This window comes from Erithacus rubecula (assembly GCF_903797595.1).
Source record: "Erithacus rubecula genome assembly, chromosome: 1".
NCBI lineage: Eukaryota > Metazoa > Chordata > Aves > Passeriformes > Muscicapidae > Erithacus > Erithacus rubecula.
In genome coordinates this window covers 23,282,304-23,302,725 of record NC_136658.1, presented here as the reverse complement: position 1 = coordinate 23,302,725, position 20,422 = coordinate 23,282,304, and the positions used below count along the sequence as shown (strand labels likewise).

Here is a 20,422-nt window from a genome sequence, read left to right as displayed (position 1 = left end):
GTTGTTCAGAGTTGCTAGAAAAGGTAGCGTACACATTTCCTCTCTTGCTACTAACAAAAACATTGTTCTGACCATCTGACCATACTGGCTTAGGACAGAAGTACATGATGTGAGGGGAAATAACAGTGCAAGGGACAGAAAAATCAGAGCTATACAAATGTGAATCAGCCTGATGAGAAACAAGGTTTACACACTATATATATTTCTCACACTATATATATATTTCCTTTATCACACAAACTGCAAAGCAAGATTTTATAGATTTTTTTTTCCTCCTGCCTGCTGATCAGCTTCTTTGACTCTCTCTATGTTAGCTGAAATAGAAATTTGAAAGTACTGGTATAAAAAGGTTGAAGTATTGATATTTTCCCATGTGTGCCATATCCCCTTGGTGGAACATGCCAGTACGAACAACACATAGCTGGATTTTTCTCTGTCTCTCTGCACTTGAATGAATACTGTAGATGAATACACGGTAGATGACTGTAGACCAAGTAAGCTTCTTGTTGAGCATCAAATTCTCAACATGTGCTTTTCAGATACAGTCTGTTAGAAGAATAGACAAGGCAGCAAAGCCCCCACATCAACCATTTGCTCTTCCATGCTTCCTTATGATTACCTAGAAGATGAACCAAGTTTGTTCAGGGAGAATAACCAAATTATTCCTCTGCAATGACGAACAACTTTCAAAAGTTTTGAAATTCAGAGTGCTCTCAGCATGGAGGTCTCCTCCTCTCTTCCACTCACACCCTACTCTCTGCTGGCTGACAGGGTGCCCAGCACTCTCCTTCTGCTTTATACTCAAGAGGTTTGCTGGAGGACCCAACTCAGAGAGGGAGGGAGTAGGACTCAAGGTCTCATTTACCTGCACTGGTAAGGACGCAGGAAGTAGCCCTCTGGTAGTCTCCTGGCCTGTGATTAAGGGAAAACTACTGACCTGAGAAAAGAACTAGCTTTGGGTATTCTCAGGAGCAAAATACACACAGTTTCACCCTGCACAAGATAACAGCCTGCACTGGCCACGTGCCTCCTCATCAGTCACTCCAAACATGAAGAATGATGAGAAGTTCCTCTACTGCCTTTCCTAACTGGCATAATCTCCAGACATGCTGATTGCCGGAGTGCTTTCTGTGTGCTCCTTGCCCACTGTGGATGCCCTTCTGTTCTGAAGTGGCCTATTCTAGATACTCTGAGAGGCACAGATTACCCCAGCAGAGCAGGCAGACCCTACAAACAGCACCAGGGACATGTTCAAGTGCACAGGTGTTTCACAGGTATTTAAACACTTCAAAGCAACAGACCTCTAGGGGAAAAAGAAATAAATAATGTAGAAGTGTAAAGGCTGAACTCATACTGGGGAGTGGTGCCAGTCATTTATGGAAAATTTCCCTTGAGTTATGCAAGAAAGAGCTAATCCTACAGCTGCTACTCCTTCATGGTGCCAGGTAAGGGGTTGCCCTTCCTCTCTTCCCTCAGTCTGTCATTACAGTTCTCATTGTTGTCTTTGCCCACAAACAGGAACTGTTTAGCATTTTGGGACAATCAACTAAAAAGTCAGGAAAGCATAGACACAGAGGAAGAATTGCAGCAATGAGGATGGGTAGGCAGCAAAGCCTTTCCCATTTACCCATAGCACCTCACCTGCCCCAAAATGCTAATAACCAAACTGCTGAATGATGCAATGCCCCTTGTGAAGAAGATGGCAGCTTGAATTTGAGTGTTTTCCTTGCAGGGATGGGTAACATAGTGGTATGGAGATGATGCACAGGACCCCAGACCCAGGTGCTCCTGGGCTCCTCTGGCACAAGTAGAAACAACAGGCATTTGAAAGACACTGCTGGCCCTGAGGAACAAAGCCAGCCTAACCCTGTCCACACTGAGAAGAAAAACATCAGCACATTTGGATGAGGAATCTTCAAAAAAACCCTTTATTAAAAACATATAATAGCATATTAACTAGAAATATTGGAAAGGTATTTATACAGATAAAGTTGGGAATTGTATTATGCCCTCATAATACAATTGTATTATGAGTGCTTCAAGCTCACGAAGTGCTTCAAGCTGATCAGTTTCTTCACAGAATCATCCAATTAATTTGGTTGGAAAATACCTCTAAGATCATCGAGTCTGACCATTAACCCACCATTGTCAAGTTAATATCCAAAGTACTCCAAAACCTGGTCTTAACCTGTCCCCAGTGACAGTGAGGACCCTCCTAACATGAGATATCTGGCAAGAACACGAAGTTATAGAGCACCTTCTCCCTGTCCTGGATGGAGAGCACAGCTGAGGGGTTTGTCTGGGGTGCTGTACCACAGCACACCCTGGGGTGCGCATGGCCAGCTATTAAGGGAGAAGGAAAACCCATCAAGAGCAACATACTTCAGCTCCCATAATGCAGCATGGAGGAGAAAGTTTCTGGCTTTGCAGCAGTCACTAATATAGAGGTTCTGTGGACCCAAAATTGCTCAGAGGTTATGTCAATGATTTGGGAAACAGCTGCAGGAGGAAAGGACAAGGGAGGCACTCTGGAAATCACAGATTACTCCATGTTTTCAGGGTCAGTATTTTTTGTGATGTTTCTGAGGAGTGATGAGTCTCCTGTCTCCCTTGGGAAAGGAACAGCCCCAGAGATCTCAGCTGCTTCCCATCCCAGAATGAAGCTGCTCAGCCAGACACCAACATGAACACAGAGCTGAGGACACCAGCTGCTTGTCCATGTCTGTCTGCACATCATACCTAAATAAATGATGGATTCATTACAGAGACCAAATAGAAAACATCACCTTTTATTCCCAGGAAAATAATTAATTAGACAGGAACATATTACTTCCCAGCTGCCACTGACTTACAGTCTTACAGTGAAAAGAGGCCAAGATTTTATCTGGATTCCTCTCCACTGCAGCAAAGCTTTGGCTTTGAGGAAGTCTCACACACAGCCAGTTGCACACCAATGCCTGGACTTGCAGGGCCAAAGAGGAGGATGGGCAAATAGGCAAGAAGCACACTTCTGAGCACAAGAAGCAGCCCTCTGAGGCTGCCTCCTGGCTGCTTTCACACCCCAGGTACATCCACACCATGCAGTGCAGACCAGCTACTAGCAATTGGAAACAGCAGAGCACAGCAGTGACGCTGGTAATGAGGCTGTGTCAGCAGGACTGTGTCCTACCTGAGACTAAAGACTCCAGGTCAATCCACTGCACTGCATCATCCCCTGCCTTCTTGCTGCCCCTTGTACCACTGACCTCTAGCAAAGCAGCCCTTGCTGGTCCGCACCCCTGGGGTACAGCTGTGAGATGACTCTCACACCTCTTTGGCAGAAGATGACATCTAATGACAATGGGGACCATGGGGGAAGGTCCGGGGCAAAGTCTTGGCCCAGCTCCCAGAACACTCTGCTGGGTTTAAAAGATGCTAAGCTATTTATAGGAGGAAAAAAAAAAGAAAAAAAAAGAAAGAAAAAAAAAAAAAGCTAGAGAACTTCCTTGCAGCTTAAAGACCCATTTCAGCTTAAAGAAAGACCCATTTCAGGAATCAGATTACAAACTGCCTTTTGGACAGAAGCAAAGATCTTTCTGGTGCCTCACTCCCTCCCTGTGCTTTCTCTTGCCAAGCCCCTGTGAAAAAGGGGATCAGTAAAGTACTCAAAGGGCATTGTCCCTAATGCTATGGAAAACAAGAAAACAGCTTTTCCACCTTCTTTTCATGCCCCTTGACTAACTACTCTTCTGACCCTTACTGAATTTTCTCTCTCCATTTCTATGTAGTCCATCTTCCTCTTCCTCAACCCACCCCCTCAGCATACAGTACTGAGGGTCACTGAAGGACAGAGCCCTTCCCTAGCCCTACTGCCCCTTCCCCAGCCCAGGGAGACAGCAACCTCCCTCACATCACTGCCACAAACTGCCTGAGCTGGATCCCCACAGATGTGAACACGAGGAGGGACATTTCTTTTCTGAAGAGAAAGATGTCCAGACAAGGCTGCCACTGGCTTTTATTTTGAGGGCAACAAGTGGGACATAATCAAGGAAAAGCCATTTCATATCAGTCTGAGCAGAAGCAGCAGAATTTTTTAGTGGACCTCTTTTCTCACTGTCCCAAAAATCTAGATGAGGAACCACCAAGACCTGATTGCTGTCACTGTGGGAAGAGACTAGTAACACACAGTGCTACCAGCAATCACATTACCACCACACCATCTGAGCAGAAGACAAGTGTCATGGCTTCACACAGAAGAAATAAGCCTTCAGAATTGAAGGAGCTGAATTTGCTGGAGGGGGTATCCCATATTCAACAGCAGCCACAGAGCCACCTCCCTGCCAGAGACTGTCCTGACTGAGCCCTCCCTTGGTCGTGGGTGGTAAATCACTTAAATAGCCATGGGCAACCTCATGTTCTTTTGGATTTGGAGAAAGCCCAGCTTGAATGAGGCCCATCCCTCAGTAACACAGTTGAAAAATAAAGTGATGTTTGACCAGAGTGCAGCCCTGGAATTTGCCTGGTGTCACATTCTGATTTTTGCTTTAAAATTCAATTTGACATTCAAAGTCCTGCTCTTGCTAGCAAGAAAGACAGAGATTATTGAACAACAAAAGTAGCTAAATGTTTGAGGAACATTTTAGTCCCCGCAAAATGAAGTTGCTGAAAGAATTTGCACAGCTTCCCACACTCTAGTTACTGAATTACTAAACCAGTTTCTCACAACCACTTACAAAGCAAAATTATAATCAACTGTAGAATACAGTATTATGAGAACTCAAGAATGAGCTTTAACAAAAAAGAAGGTAAGAGATCTGTTTCACATCTGTGGCCCAAATATAATCAGCTCCTTCTTGTTCCCTCTCCTACAGCATCTGACTTGTGCTGAAGAGAAGTCCAAAGAGCCATAATATTCTGGATATCTCTTAAAACTTTCAAAGACGCTGAATCAAATGTGTTTTGTCAAACACATCTCCCTTCTCCCCATGCGTCCACTTTTCATTTGTCCTACCTTTTTAAATAATAAGAAAAAAATAAAAAGGAAAAAAACTACAACCAAGACTAGATGTTTAAGCATTTGTACGCCTGATTCTTGCCTTTGGAAGCGACTTAAAATGTTTCAATTGAGTAGCTTCATGCCTAGAGGATTTTGTGGTGCCTCAGTTTTTTTAAATTGGTGTCTTCATGCTCCTAAGGATCCTGGAGGGGAAACTTACACCCTAATCTCTAAGATCTCTTCCACTGACTTCATGTTGCCTTGTGTTACTGTCTCTCTTGAGGCATTGCTGTTCGCTCCATTATTTTGATACATAAGCAAGGTGGATGCATTGAGCTACCTCAAAATGCACATCCACAAAGTAAAAATTTTCTTCCGCCATCCTCTTTGAGTTGTATTTAGTGCTGTCCACACAGAGACCAAAGACTGATTGTCCCCTCCGTCCTGGCTGTGGTCTCTGCAGCAAACACCTGCTCTCCTTCTCCCACTGGCAGCACTCACTCAGGAGGCCAACAAGCAGCAAGGTCAAAGTGGGAGGGGACTCCTGGGGTCCCCAGATTGTTCACATTAACTGAGCTGGAACCAGAGCAAGCCCCAAGTCCTGTACAGATAGCTTCATTCAGGTCCCCAGATTTTGGAGGAAAGGAAGATCAGCTCAGGGCTTTGGAGTAGGTTGGCAGTTTCGCAGCCCCAATATGAGCAGTAGGTAGAAGGGGAAACCCAAACAACTCCCAGCCTTTTACAAGTTCATTATGGAGAGGGACAGGGAGATGGGGACATCTTTCTTCCCATTTGAGGTACTCCCCTAGTACCAGGTCAACATAAAGCACACAAGCTCACAGCAGGGCTGTAAAACTTGTTACAGCTTTTCAAAGCAACTCAGGTAACCTTGTCCACAGCTAATGATTTACACATATGCCATCACCCCACTACACCATCCCTACTTCTGCAGACTCGATGTGCACAGTGCTCTTTTTTCTCTCAGCACCTCCTGACCTAGCAGTCCATGGATGCACACATGAAAAGGGAATGGATGCCCTTGCCCCAGTGGATTATCTGTCAGTACAGGAAAGGACTGTAACCTAAACCCATCCCCTTCCCAATCCAACATAAAGTCAGGAGTGCTGTTGAAAGACAAATCAAAGCACTCTGCTTGGCCAACTCCCTATTCACTTTCCTGGACGGTGTTGTGAGACACCATGTCCTGCTGAGAGATCCCCTTCCCTTACACCAACCCCACCTTTCCCGATCTCCAAGACCCCTTGGAAGCCCTTGAGTTCAACCCCTCCTGTACTTCCCAGCAGTTGAGACCTGAGGCTGAGACAGCAGAACCAGTTCATTGCACCAGATGTTTGGGTTTGAAGCCCCATCACCCTCCACTGATGTTTCACTGAACTATTAATTTAGCTAACAATATCACATGGTGAGGTGCTAGTGCTTCAAATAAGGCTCTGGAGCCAGTTGCTGAAGATGACAAAATCCCTTTCTTACCATATTTGTTATACCCTGACTGCACATGGCCCCTTTGCCCCACATGTTCTTATTTCATTCCTCACAGCTGATGTTTTCTCAGTGTCCACAGCTGTGAGGCCTGGTCCCATCACCTACCAAAGCTAATCAATCTTCATATGAATCAAGCCACAGCTCAGCTACCATGCTCACAGCAGTGGTTGGTGCTGTGCTGTTTCAAGGCAGCCAGTGTCTTAGGTCTTTATGATCAAGAAGGGCACTGCAGGAGAAGCATCTCCTCCTCAAGCTCAGTATATCCCTCAGGCAAAAGGTGCTTGTTTACCTCTGGTTCAAGATGACAAGTCCCTCCAAGTGGTTGTTTTTTTCCAGTAAAAACCTCCATCCCCTTTCTGTCACAGGTTTGGGTCTGTAATAAGTAACCCAACATCGCACCTGAGGCTCCATCACACCTCAAAGGTCTGTGCAACTTCAGTGAAAAGACTTGACCAAACTGGATCAGCTCCCTCAGCTCTAATTTCTGTTGAGCTACATACCAGAGCCCTTTATGATTCAGATATGTAAGCTCTGGGTGAAGGCCAAGGGAACTAGTCCCTCTAGCAAAGCTTGTTCCTTCCATTAGCTTCCACAGCAGAACAGAAAGCACCACAATTGGCAGCAGTCAGGTGTTGATTTGGTACCAGCACTATCCCAGAAATGAAGCAGAGTGTGCTGAACTCACGTGTAAAGATACAGCTTTTAAGACTAAAAGCATGGAATGAGGCTGACAAGCCCAGCATCTTGTTTGTGACAAATTCCTGCTGCTCACATCTTCCCATGACACATCTGTGGCCAACTCCAACAGAACTGCTCCCTCCACATCTCCGGTCCAACAAGTCAGGTCTTCCTCTGATGGGCAGGAGGGGACCAGCAACAGCTACACCTCCATTTCGAGCTCCACAAGGCTGCAGCAGTGCTCTTCCCTTTCCCTGGCCATCTCTGGGAGTGACCTGCAAACAGTGCAGGGCTGGGCACTGCCAAGCACAAGCAGGATGAGGACAACATCAAAAACAGAGATCAAGGGAGGGCAGGAGGCAGAATAGAACACTCCCCCCCCCACCCTTCCTGCTTCCTCCAGGCCTTAGTTCAGCTCTCTCTAGCGCAAATACATGTCTCCCCACAAGCAGAGATTTACCCATGTGGCTGCTTCTCTCCACAGGGATTTATATCTTTGCTGCTTATCTTCAACTGCTGCACTCTTTTTCACTGAAGAGCAATATCCAGTGGATTTTTCCAGCAGTTGAAGCCACCAAGGAGATTTGCTGGGTTTGCCTGAAGAGTGGGCACCAAAGAACATCTAGATAAAAAAGTTGCTCCCACATTTTCTTGGGCAGAGCTGCTTGATCTTTCTGAGCTCTTGGTGTGCTGGAGATGGAATCTCATGGTGGGAAAGCCACACCCAGAGATGTTACTGAGGTAAGATCCCTACACCTTCTTTTTAGCAGAGCACAGGCTCTGCATCCACACAAACAAGGAGCACTGGCTTTTCTGCCCCTCACCACTCCTCCTCCCCAACAGAGCCAAATAAGGAACTTGACAGTGAATCTTGCACTTCATAATTTGTGTCCAAAGTATGAGAACACAGGAGGCAGAAAAACCTGTTCCCACTCCAGTCATGCCCCTCCCCCACCCCTACTCCCCAGCTGCATTTATTCCCCATTGTTTGAGACTTCAGATGTTCAAAGCAGTCACTTACCAGCCTTTCTTCAGAAGTGATAAATGAGTTTGCATTTTACTGTGACAGGACAGACCAGAAAGGCCTAGAATAAGGGCAACAAAAAGACAACATCAAAAAAGCTAAACCACGTTTGCAGGGCCGCTCCTGACCACAGCTAAGGAATGCTTGAAGACCAGAACAGCTTTTTCATCGGAAAGGGTAAGAGAAAGGAGTGAGACAATCAAATCTGGTTTCAGTTTATTTCCAGAATTTTACTGTACAAAATATGCAAAGTGTAAAACAGTTTAAGGTTTCAGTTTAAAAAACAACAAAACCCCATCCAGCTATAACTTAAGAGAACCCAGCTTGCAACAGAACAATTTACAAGGCTAAACCCACAGTGCATTAATGTCACAGACACCAAGAATTTGCTTACTTAAGTTCACAATTAGAAAAGAACAGAAAGACCATGTACCACTCATTGCAGTTAAAGTCACATGTGCAAAGAAGAGAAAAAATAAAGAAATGCTGGTTAGTGTCCATTAATTAGAAAACCTTGGCAAAACCCTTCTTACTATACACAGTGTGTGTAGAAAAAGTATTACACAGTGATAAAGGAGGGTGGGGAAAGGGCATTTTGCACCCACTCCCTTCCCCAAGACACAATAATGCTGAATCAAAGAAACAGGCACAGAAGAGTGTAAGATTCCTTCACAGTTTTGCCTGTTCAGGTAGTAGCCACATCATCTCCCCACTACGCACACAGGAGATACTCCCAAGCATTCATTATCACTGGTGAGAGGTGCCTGGGAAGCAGCCAGAGGGAAGGAAGGATCCCCTTCCTCCCTGGGCAGAGCACACCCAGATCAGGGATGGCTGCCTGCTGCCCACAGGGTCCATGTGCACCAGGGATAAAAAATGCAGTCTGTTGGAGGGATGCAGATGGGTGGGTGACAATAGCTGTACTGCTGGCACGGTGGGGACCCCGCTCGGGACCGACCCAAAGCAACCTGCACCACTCACAGCTGTCAGAAATGGCAGCTTTTGGTCATCGTTGATGGGAGGCAGCAGCCTGAACACAGAAGGATGCACGCTCCTGTAGGAGACATCACGGCCCAAAGCCATCTTGTTCAGAACAGAAATTTGGGGGGGTGGTCCTTTTTTCTTTGTTTTCTAAAACCAGCTCAATTCCAAGAGCACTTCCTTCTTAAGGACAGCTGAAACGCTGAGCCACCAAGTCTGGCTCGAGGCTTTAAACACGTATAATGTGCACACTAGAGGGGGAAAAGCACAAAGAAACAGTCAAGCTGGATGAGAAAAACACCTGCATACACACCTCATGAGCAGCTCTCACATGGCTGGGCAGCAGAGCCCAAGTGAGGAACCAGCTTGGGACCAGACTAACAGCACTGTTGCAACAGATTCCAAGACTTTTGTCTATCCTTTCAAAAGGGCAGAATTACAAGTTTTGGTGAGCAAGATGAAATTGGCTTGAATAGGTTTCCATGTTTAGCAAGTTATAGATCTTTTCAGTTTCTTCAATAGCAAGTGTTGGAAGTGAGCACATATCAAATGAGACCTTTCAAAGCTACGTCTGTGGAGCAGGACCAGCTCCAGATATTTCTTCCCTACAGCTTTTGGCTGTGCTCAGCATATTCCAAAGGTGTTGCACAGAGAGCCCCATCCCAAAGGAAAAGGTCCGGAGGCTTCATAAGGGTTGGGATTTGTTCAGATCTTCAAATTTGAGCCTTACTGTGCACTGCCTCCAAGCTTCCAAGTGCAGTCTCAGCACCTCCCAACCCTGAAGATATGCTATGGAGGGGTGCTGCAATGCTTACACTTCCAAGAGTGCTACTCACTCACTTCCAGGTGTGGGAAAGGACACTGAGACCCAGGATAGCCTCACAGAATCTGCACCTATGGATGATGCCGCACGACAGTGAGAGGTCAACAGATGTGATAATAACACCTGCCATGCCCCGTTACAGGACTGGCAAAGTGTTAAGAGTAATATCTGCCCCTACACTCCTGAAAGCTGCAAGAAATTAAAATCTTTCAATTTACAGGCAGGAAAGAGAAAAGCCAGCCTTCATGGAAACCCACAGCCATTTCCATCTGCTCTGGAGCACCTGAAAGTCTCAGCTGCATCTGGTTTTGCAAGATCTCAGCATGGCTTTGGATTTAGGCTGTAACAAATCTGAAGCAAAAACCCCAAAGCCTTTAAAGTATCTGAGCAGCATACTTGAGTTACAGGAAACATGCTAATACGGAAGAGAGGAGGAGTGGGGCACCACCACTCCTGGCTGGGCAGCACAGCACTCTATCAAATGATTCAGCTTCAAGTGAAGGATGTCCAGGACAAGGATCATCTCCAAAGCGGGCACTGACCACTCCATCACCAACAGGGTTATTTTAAAAAAATCCTTGAATTCTAATAAATCCCCTCACAATTCCCAACCAGGTACAAACATCCAGACTGGGAGAGAGGAAGGAAAATATGTGCAAGGAGACAGTGCAGGGTAGGTGAGGCATTCAGAGGAACAGCCTGCACTTGGCTGGCAAATCCTACAAGTTGTATTTATGCTCTGCTCTTGGCAAGCTTGGCAGAAGTAAGGGCTGCAGGAACTGGATCAGAGCTTTATTCCCTATGACTCCATTCTTACTCATTTGCTGGCTATAAACAGAATTAAACCAATCCGCACTCACCACTCAGTACTTTTTATACAGTTTGAATTCCTACACATGCCACAGATCCAACTGTGGATCTCAAAGCACTTGAAAACAAGTTGAGTTTAGCCTCACAACACTCCAGTGAGGTAGGTATGACAGTAGTCCCCTGATTTTTCATGGAGAAGGGAAGCAAGAAAGACCCTGAAAAATGTCACTAAAAATACCATAATAGGGAACATTCAGATATCATGACTCCTCTTTCAGTCTGTCCTCACCTCTAAGCAGGCTGCATCTCTAAAGAGACCATTTAAGAGAGTCCTCTCCTTCAGATTTCATCAAGCAAAGCATTCATGCTGCTGATATAGGGAAGAGCATTTAATGTAGGAGTTGGCCCCTGTTGACAGTGTCCTTTTTGGCAGCAAGCAGAAAAGGCAGTGTTGAACCACAGCACAAAGATGAAGAAGCAGACCCAGACTGAGCACATGCTGCTTCTGTCTGTTCCTCCATGTGTTAAAGGATTTAACAAAATGAAGACATTAATTTCCTGAGCAGATACCGTCACAAAATCCTTCCTCATGGGCAGGGAAGAGGAAAGGGGAAGGAAATCCTGGGAAAGTAAAAAAGTTTTGTAGATGTGCCTGTGACAAGATGCTCTCATATACATGGCACACCCAAGCCCCTGGCAAGGTGGTTCTTGTTCTGGCTTCACAGAAATGAGCCAACTCAGCCACAGGCAGTAGCCTCCACACAGGTATTAAGTGCTCCACAGTCTCCCAAGCTACTCCCAGTCTCTCCCACCATGCTGGTTTTTCCAGTGATAAAAGCCAGGTGCAGGTATCTTCAGGAGAGCTAAGATACTATATGTTCTCCATTTTTTTTTCTTTTAAAGGAATAAACCAATCTGTTTTTTCAAAGTAAGACACTGCAAGGGCCAGTCAATAAAGGAGTCCCCACACAGACTACCAGAAAACCTGATCTGCCAAAAAACCCAAACACTGAGCTTAGAGAAGGGAAAACAGCACCTACTTCCCATCCTTTAAGAGCAAAGGGCATAATCCCATCCTGTACCATGACATCCAGTTTCTTTACAACCATGTCTGGCACATTACATGGACTAAAAAGGAACCAGGAGACTACCACATGCTTGTAAGAAAGGCACAGGAAACTGCAGGTGTGACTTCGATGGGGAATCATCACTCTGGACCCTCACTTCCCAGGGTGCTCCCTTGATCCCAAGAGGACTATCCACAGGTGCTGTCGAACATGCAACTCCACTGCTGCTGAAGCTGGAAGAGGATGGACCCTCCTACCCTATCCCCAGCATCCCTGTTTAAGGTTGCTGCTCCCTCCCACCAGCTTGTGGTAGGCACCAGCCAGCCCATGCCTGCTGTGGGAAGGGCTGGGAAAGGCCATAATGGACAGGAGGGGCTGTCACAGCCCTCCTCAGAAGATTGTGAAGGCTGGCAATGAAAGGCACTGACTTACACACTGCTGGAACTAGGGCCTTCTTTGTTAAGACATGGAGGCCAGGCCAGGTCCTGCTCAATAAAGGATACTTGCATGGCAAAAGACTGAGAACAATGAATTGATCATTTACATTCACATGGGTCTCAAGAGACCTTCAGGTCAATGCCAGCCTTGCAGCTGACTCCAGTCACTCACTCTGTGCTCTGTACTGGCAATTAGACTTCAGACACCTATTTAGGCTCACCGTTAAAAACAAACCTTCCAAACTCAGGTTACTAAATTCACACATGAAAGCTGCACTGGTGGGCAAAGGCCGCCACACAAACAAAACTGCATCTCTCAGAAGCAGATCCCATCACTGAGCATTAACTCCCACAGTACAGCAAGGCCAAGAAAGGCAGGCAGATTTTCAACATTCAGGCACTGTTTGATATTTCTTAGCTACAGCTGAAGGCGTATGGTGGGGAAGGACTCACTGCAGTGTTTCCAGAGCACAACAGTTCTCCAAAGCAAGTGAATGGGGCAGAGGTCAGCTTTTCCCAAACTCCTCTCCTGAAGGAGGGAAATGTTTTTGCCCATCTTTTCTCCAGAAGCATTTGAAGCTGGCCAGAGAGGGAGGGGCACATTCCTGCCTGCACCCCCTTCCCCTCAAAGAGGCTGTCAGACGTAGGGAGGGTCTGTGATTTATCTGAGGAGGAGCCAGCTACTTACTAACCCTGTCCCAGTGCAAATATACAGCCTTTGCAGGTGCAAAATGAAGCAGCAGTGCCTGGAGAAACACATTCAGAAAGCCAAACAGAGGAGACAGAAACAGGAAGCCTTGGGCATGCCTGAGAAAGATGCTAACAAGCAGGACACAGAGGGAAGCAGGGAAGAGATAACAGGGAGCTATGACATGAAGAACAACATCACTAACAAGCACTGATAAAGGAAAAAAAAAATTGAAGAGCTGCAAATGGGCTGATCCAGTTCAAGACAAGCAATTTCACAAAGGGTGAACCATCCCATTATGCCCATGGATCTGGCACTGACACAAGAGGCACATGGAGGGGAGAAGAAGACAGAATAAAAAGTCCCCTCACACCCCCACCATTTGATATCCCCACCTCCCCAAGTGAGCAGGGACTGTGGCACCCTGTGCCAGGAGGTTTCCGTGAGGGACAGGTGAGCAATGAGTCCTCAAGAGCAGCCACAGGTGGCAAAAGCAGAGACACAAGGGCACAGGGGTGAATGGTGTAAGGCAGCACTCCAACAACATCTCTGACACCATAACTGTGCAGAGAAAGCATGAGATTTACAGGATGCCTGGAAAGAGGGGCAAAGAAAAAAACCTGTTCTGTCTCCAAGGCTGAGCTAACTGAGCTAAGTCACCCTGTTGCCTCTTAACATACTTCTTTCTAGATAAGATATCCCTACTCCCCCCTCCCATTTCCAAATAAAGTGCAGATGGTCAAATATTACTGGTCCATCATCTGCCAGTTTCAGTCAGCATTGGGGAAATTAAACCCAAAAACACAGTATTGAAAAAAAATCACCAAAAACAATCTCCCAACAACCCACCCTCAAAATCCCTTAGACTGAAGTCTCAGACTGTAAGCGGAGGACAAATTTATGAGATTTAGGGTCTATGAACTCTTCTGAGAGTTTGATGAAGGGAATTTTTTTCACATTAACAACAAGGCTGAAGTCCAAGCACTTGAGGACAAACACAATGCCGTCTTGTAACCTGCTTGTGACCGCTTCCTCGCTGACCAGCGTCCACTGCTTGGAGAACCAGCGATCCCTGTCATACTGGAGGGTTGGGCCTGGGTTGAGGTAACGCTCCAGGAATGCCTGCCAAGAGCCGGACACACATTAGCACCTGTCCCACAACTCACCCTGCTCTCTTTCCATCCCCAAATACAGCTCCGCGAGCTTGCCATGCTGCAAATTGTTTCAGTTTTCATACTTCAGAAGGCATCTTCTCCCCAGTCCCTCTCAGCTTTTCAGACCCAGGACACAAACATTAGGAGATCCTCTTTCAGTCCACCCCAGCAAGTTTGCAAAGCTATAGCCCTGACTTCTGCCATCTGGCAGCAGCTCAGTAGAGCAGAGGTAATTTCTCCACTATTAGCCTCATAACCCATCCCCAAACTACAGTTCCAGATAGTCATCGACAGGATAGCTGGCTCTCTCCTTCAGGCCAAACTAAGGTAGTAAACAGTTGTCTCCACATTTTCAGCCTGAGGGTGCAAAACTGAAAACAGAACACAAAATGCCATTTGACCTTACTTGTATTTTGAAGTCTCTCTGCAATATTAATGGCAGCAGAAATCCCCTTCCACACCTGGGCAAGGTCCCAGGTGGCTCACAGTGAGAGGGTGCTAAGCCCCATCTCTTGATGGCATTTCTGCTCGTTGCAGTAAGTCCTGAGTGAATATCCAAGAATGACCCCTCCCTAGGATTGTGGGGTGTTCTTAGAAGGGAAAGTAGAGATGAGAGGGGAACTGTGTGACCTGCTTCCCTTATTATTCAGTCCTTCCCTGTGTCTGCAAGTCAACAGTCACAGTCTAGGCATGAAGCAGCAAACTATGTTTGATCAAGCAGCTCATTAATTAGAAACACTGCCAGAGAGACAGAGATTTAGGCAATAACTAGCAGTCCAAAATGCAGCAAGGTGGAGGGAGCAGAAAACAAAAAAAGACCTTTGCAGGCTGCTATCTGCATCATTCTGCTACCACAAGCCAGCTGGGAAAACTCTTTGTGACTCAAAGCCACCCTTTCAAACATTTATTAAGCATTCCTTTCGCTGAATTGGATTCAAGAACAAATACCTCAGAGGCACTTTCAGATAAAAAGAGACAGAAAAAGATGCAGAGAAAATATTACTTCCCTTCAAAACATGATGCAACCTACACCACACTGGTCAATTCAGAGGGTGCAGCTATGAAAGCCTTCACTCACCTCCCCTGATAACTTTCTGTTCTGCTCACACACACAGATGTGCCATCCCCTTCTCCCCACCTCCTGAAGCAGCGTTAGCGAAAGCATTCATTACCTTTGGTGTCATGTTGTTGGTGATGCAGAAGGCCAAGTGTTGCAAGATGCTCTCCATGCTGTGGTACTGCTGCTGACGGGTGGTACGAAGGTACTTCTGCAGAGCTCTTGCCATGGAGGGGAAAATGGCCTGGGCTGCTTCTCGGGGGTCCATCATCTCTCCTGGAGCTTTCTGCTGTTCCTCTGCCTGGAGGCGTTTGATGTGAGTGAAAGCCTCTTCTACCGCAACCACGAGCCTGCAGCAAAAAAATCAGGATAGCAAGAGTCATAACAAAAAGTAGAATGCATCTGTGGTTAAGGCAGAGCCTGGGAGTCAGGATTTACAAGCCTCCTATTCCCATCTGCTATCAAGTCACTGCCTGACACCAATTTACACAGAATCTTCTCTACTGACAGTCTGAAGGGTACACAGCAGCTTTTCGTTCCTTGCCCGAGCCATCCAGCAATTGATCGCCATAAACCAGGATTAAGATTGTAAAACCCTGAGCACTGTACCTGGTTCTGCCAACACGGCATAAAAATCAGCTACATGACTCAAACAAGACACAGCTGTCCTTGTGCTTAATGCACGTCTGAGTACAGTGATCCTAGCACACAGGACTGCAGCATGATGCACAGGCCAGGCAAACACTCATGGGGAGGCTGACCACACCCCAGTGTCACCCAGGACACAGCCTGCTCCCAGACACCCAGTGCTCACAAGCTGGTGTCTGCTCCCATTTCCACCAGCTTGGTGCAGAGCTCATGCTGCCCAATGACTGCCCTGCATCCCTCCACTGAACAGCAAGGGTGAAAACACTTCTCCATCTTCACTCCTAACACTGTAGCTAAAGGCATCTTCTGCAAAGAATTCCTGTGTTGGCACAAGTGAGCAAACACCAAGACCACACCATAAAAGGGGAACAGATGTCTTATGACACTCATTATTTAGTACTGGGCTAACTTGCAAGTGAGGGGCTGCACTGCAGCTAGTGATGAAAAAACAGTAATGGAAGAGCCACCCAAGAGAACTCTTCAGACAAGACTTGTTTTATAATTAATTTCCTCTCAAGTCACCAATGACTGTCCACACGATCTCAACATCCAATGCATCTAAAAGTCAGGGGCAGCTACCTCACCACAAGCAGAGGTATAGCATACTGCATTCAGACTGCACATGAGGAACAGCACAAGAAGCCCTGACCCTTGCCCATTTTGTTTAATTTGACATGGGGAGGTGGTTTTGAACTCCTGGCCTAAAACATCTGGCCATATCTAGTGACTGATGGCTTCCCTCTGACTAAGCATTTGTTTTAACCAAACTCAGCAAGCATGAGAGATGTGCCCAAGTTCGGATGCAACACTTCAGAGAATGGCAAGTTTAAGTTCCTATTGCTCCAAGGCTGGGAGAGGGCCTAAAAGATAGAGGCTATAGAGCACAGGTCAGACTGAAGCAGGCAAGGAGGGGATGTAGTGCTAGCACTTTCTCAGTGAAACAGTCAAAAGAAAACTCAAAACAAGCCAGCTCTTTCCAGTTATGACACATTCCTTCCAAATACAACTCAGCTCAGGGGAGCCTGCCCATAAGCAACTTGCCTCAGACTGTTAGGTATGCTAACTACAGACTGCAATGGGGCTCCTGAGCAAACAGAGGCATTGTCTTGGGTCACCTCAACAAAGCATCAACTGTGCAGCCTAAGTATGACTGGCAGAAGACATATCTATATTCAAAAATAAGATGTAACTGCTTGTGGTCAAGTCTTTCCTCCTCAACTCACTAAAAGCCAGTCAAACTATCTCTATGAGTAGCCTGCAAACACAAATATTCTCCTCATCCATGAATGTGAAACACCAAGCCCTCCACTGATCCTGTCCCTGGATAACTTCAGCTGACAAGCCTGGGTACAGGCAAAAATAATAGGATTTCCTACAGCAAGTAACTACTGACTTGTCAAGCACTGGACTGTTCCCTAACCCATGACACTCCATTAGCTTACTGGCCTCATAAACGTGAGCTCAGCTGCATGCACGTTCTTTGGATAATTCCAGTTGCAAGCTGTCACCATCCTTTATGTACCTGGGTTTCATAAGCTTTTTTTCCTTCCCTGTGACAGATTTACAGACATGGTGGGTTCATGGTGGGTTGGGGGCAACCCTCCAGGATAGGCAAGCCCCACGTGGTCAAGCTTCACAGCAGCACCCGTGACAGGGCAGCTTTACCTTGCCCGGCGTTTCTTCACACGGCGCTCATGGTCAGCCTCCTCATAGTAGAGCTCATTGTGGCTGGAGTCCCTGCGCCGGGCAGCAGCTGCGATCATGGCCCGGGACTGCCCCGACGCATTGTTACCTGGGCCTGCAGGGCAAGGATGGGCATAAAGGAGACAAGGTGGTGTTAGTGCCACAGGGCTGCCACTGGGACAGAGCAGCACTCCATGGCAGCTGTCACACGTGCTCTGGAGCTCCAGCCTTCCCAGCCAGCACTATAAACTCTGCCCCAATCCTCAGGAGCTCCAGTAGAAACCCTGCAAGGCAGCACAGGCTTAGAGAGAGTGCTCTAACACGTGGACAAGGGAAGTTAGTTTGAATGAATGGTCTCACACAATATACACAAAGGCAGAGTGAGGTGAACATGCCAAGGATGCAACTTACCCCCCCACTGTATATGTTATCAGTTTGAAAGCAAGGGCAGCTGGAGCATATCACATTTCAGCATCAAGACAGTGTGAGAGCACAAAAAGTGAGAAGTTGGAAAGAAGAGAGAGACAAATACAAGAACATAATGAGATATGGAGATGAATAAATGAATGCCAAACTCCAGACAGTTCTTCACAGGAAGAAGAAACAGGATGCAGGGGACAGCAGGGTCACCTTTAGACAAAGCACAGTTTCCCAGAAGGACAGATGCTGTCACAGCAGCAGCCCCGCAACAGGGTAAGATGGGGTCTCTATGTGTAGCAGCATCTCATGGCACTCTGAGCAGCATCTGCCATTAGAGCTTCTGCAGTTAACGGATCCTACACAGCCACAGGAAAGGGAAGCTGCCATCTGCTCTATAACACCCAGTCAGTCCACAAAACTGTCTACTACAAGATATTAACTACTGACCTTAAAATACAGTCCTAGGTTCTGCAGCTCTCCCATGAAGCCCTCAGCTCTGGTTTTTCAGGTAGCAAGAGGAAAAAGGTTGCCCCAGAAGAGTTTACAAACCCTTCTATTCAGATAGAGGACATAGGTGGGTTTACTCAGAGAGAAGTGGTAGTCTAGGACTGCCTCTAAGCCACCAAAAGCTGCTTTTGTGCCAAATTGCTCTGAAAGCCCACACTCTCAGCTGGCAGTGCTTAAAGCAAATCGATTGCACAGACATGCTCAAAATTGTTCTGCTCAAGCAATAGCAACTCTTTAATTTTTTTCTTAAAAAGCCCAAACCAGATTCCAAGACAGAAGCCTGAAACTCAGGAGTGGGAAGATCAAGCACCCACACAAATAGCTTTTTAAGAGTCTAAACATTTCAGACTTTGTTTAACAGCCCTGAAATGGAGGTTTTGACTCAGGGCAGACACTAGCACCCAAACTGAAGATGGACCTCCCCACTCTCATAAGAGAGATTACAGCAATATTTTCCTTTCCTGGCTGCTGCTGTATCAAATACAAAAGCTGTAAACAAATTAGGCTGCCTTAATAGCATTACTGTCTCTTTACAAGAAGAGTAGAAGAGACTGTGAGGCTGCCAGGGTAAGCTGCAACCAGAACTACACTGCTCTGTAAGATGGATTGAATCTTCTTAAGGACATGCCTCAAAGCCTGAGATTTCCATGTCCACAAAGGCAGCAGCCTTTGTACACAGAACAGACCAGGCAACTAGTACCACCCCAGAAGGGAAGGCAGCAGTTTCCAGGCCCTGGCAGGCTCAAAAGCTTGATACTTGGAAAGCCCTGCCAGCCACATCAGCAGCTTGCTTCTGGTTCCTTCTCTTCTAATGAAGCCTCATGAGCTAGCAGCTTTTGAGCCACACACACTACCAGACTGACAGTCTTTTCTCTGAGCTTGGGAGTCCCACTGCTCCAATAGATGTTGCAGAAAAAGAGAGCACACCATCTTCTGAAAAGATACTGCAGTGAGGAGAAGACAAGCCAGTAATCAGAATGGCATACCCGGCAGTCTGGCAGGCTGTAGGGTCTGAATAGTGTGCTGACACCTGTGGGATCAGGAAGCCCTCACCTTCCCTACACCAGGCCTCACTGAGACCAAGCAGTTGGAATGAATGATTTTACCTCCAGAAATTGCAGACCATTTCTGTTTGCATATCTGATTGCTTCCCCTCTCCAACACAACCAAGAGCATCACTCTAGGCAGCAAAGGACACATGATGGGCAAGCTGTCCTCCCTCTTCCCTCACTTCCCCCTTCCTCAGTGAGGATGGGAATATCTCACTGAATCTAAACCTCCAATTAATGTTATGGACTCAGGAATGTGCATGAGGTTGGAGAAGCCTTTAGAATAAGGTCTTTGAAACTCACAAAAAATGAAAAAATCCAAACAAAGAAACCAACCAAAAGGGAAAATGAAAACAAAATATTCCACACTCATAAGGCACTGAAACTTCATTGAATGCAAAATGATCACATCTCATGTTTTTCCATGTAACAAATATTTTTCATATTCCAGTCTCCACACCATGCACACAGAGCCACCTTGCCCAGCTAAGTCCCTTCAGTCTCCTCTTACCAACTCTCAGTACTAAAAGCCCTTCAATGCTAACAAATTCATGGGCAGGATATACCTTTATCACATTTTGTCACTCAACTTCAGCCATCTTTCACCATAAAAACTTCACCATAAAAACTTTGCTACTCAACTTTGACTCTTTCGAAGCAATGTGCATCTCTATAAAGGCTGCTGGGCACACCCTGCTTTAACGATCGTGGCTTTCACTAATAGGCCTTAAGAGTGTCAAATAATTAAGTGCAGTTTTCCCTGCTTTGAACAGCCACATATTCATCCATCAGTGCATACATGCTATTTTCAAAAGACCCAAAGCTTGAAAACAGTTTGTAGAACAACAAAGCTCAATGTTATCTGTGTTTGAATTTCCATGGCCATGAGTGAGCCAGGCATAGCTCATTTAATGCTGA

At 46.3% G+C, this 20,422-nt stretch overlaps 1 protein-coding gene across 3 annotated transcripts in view; it reads right to left on the bottom strand.

Moving 5' to 3' along the window:
- Positions 1 to 8,384: 8,384 nt before the first annotated feature.
- VANGL1 (VANGL planar cell polarity protein 1) overlaps positions 8,385 to 20,422 on the bottom strand; it is a 53,552-nt gene continuing 41,514 nt past the window's right edge. For all 3 annotated transcript variants that reach the window (XM_079305623.1, XM_079305624.1, XM_079305625.1), the window contains 3 exons: positions 17,511 to 17,643; positions 15,313 to 15,547; positions 8,385 to 14,108 (listed from right to left, as the gene is read on the bottom strand). In XM_079305623.1, the coding sequence (XP_079161749.1) occupies positions 13,848 to 14,108; positions 15,313 to 15,547; positions 17,511 to 17,643 (629 nt within the window). In that variant the 3' untranslated portion in view covers positions 8,385 to 13,847. The remainder of the gene's footprint in view (positions 14,109 to 15,312; positions 15,548 to 17,510; positions 17,644 to 20,422) is intronic.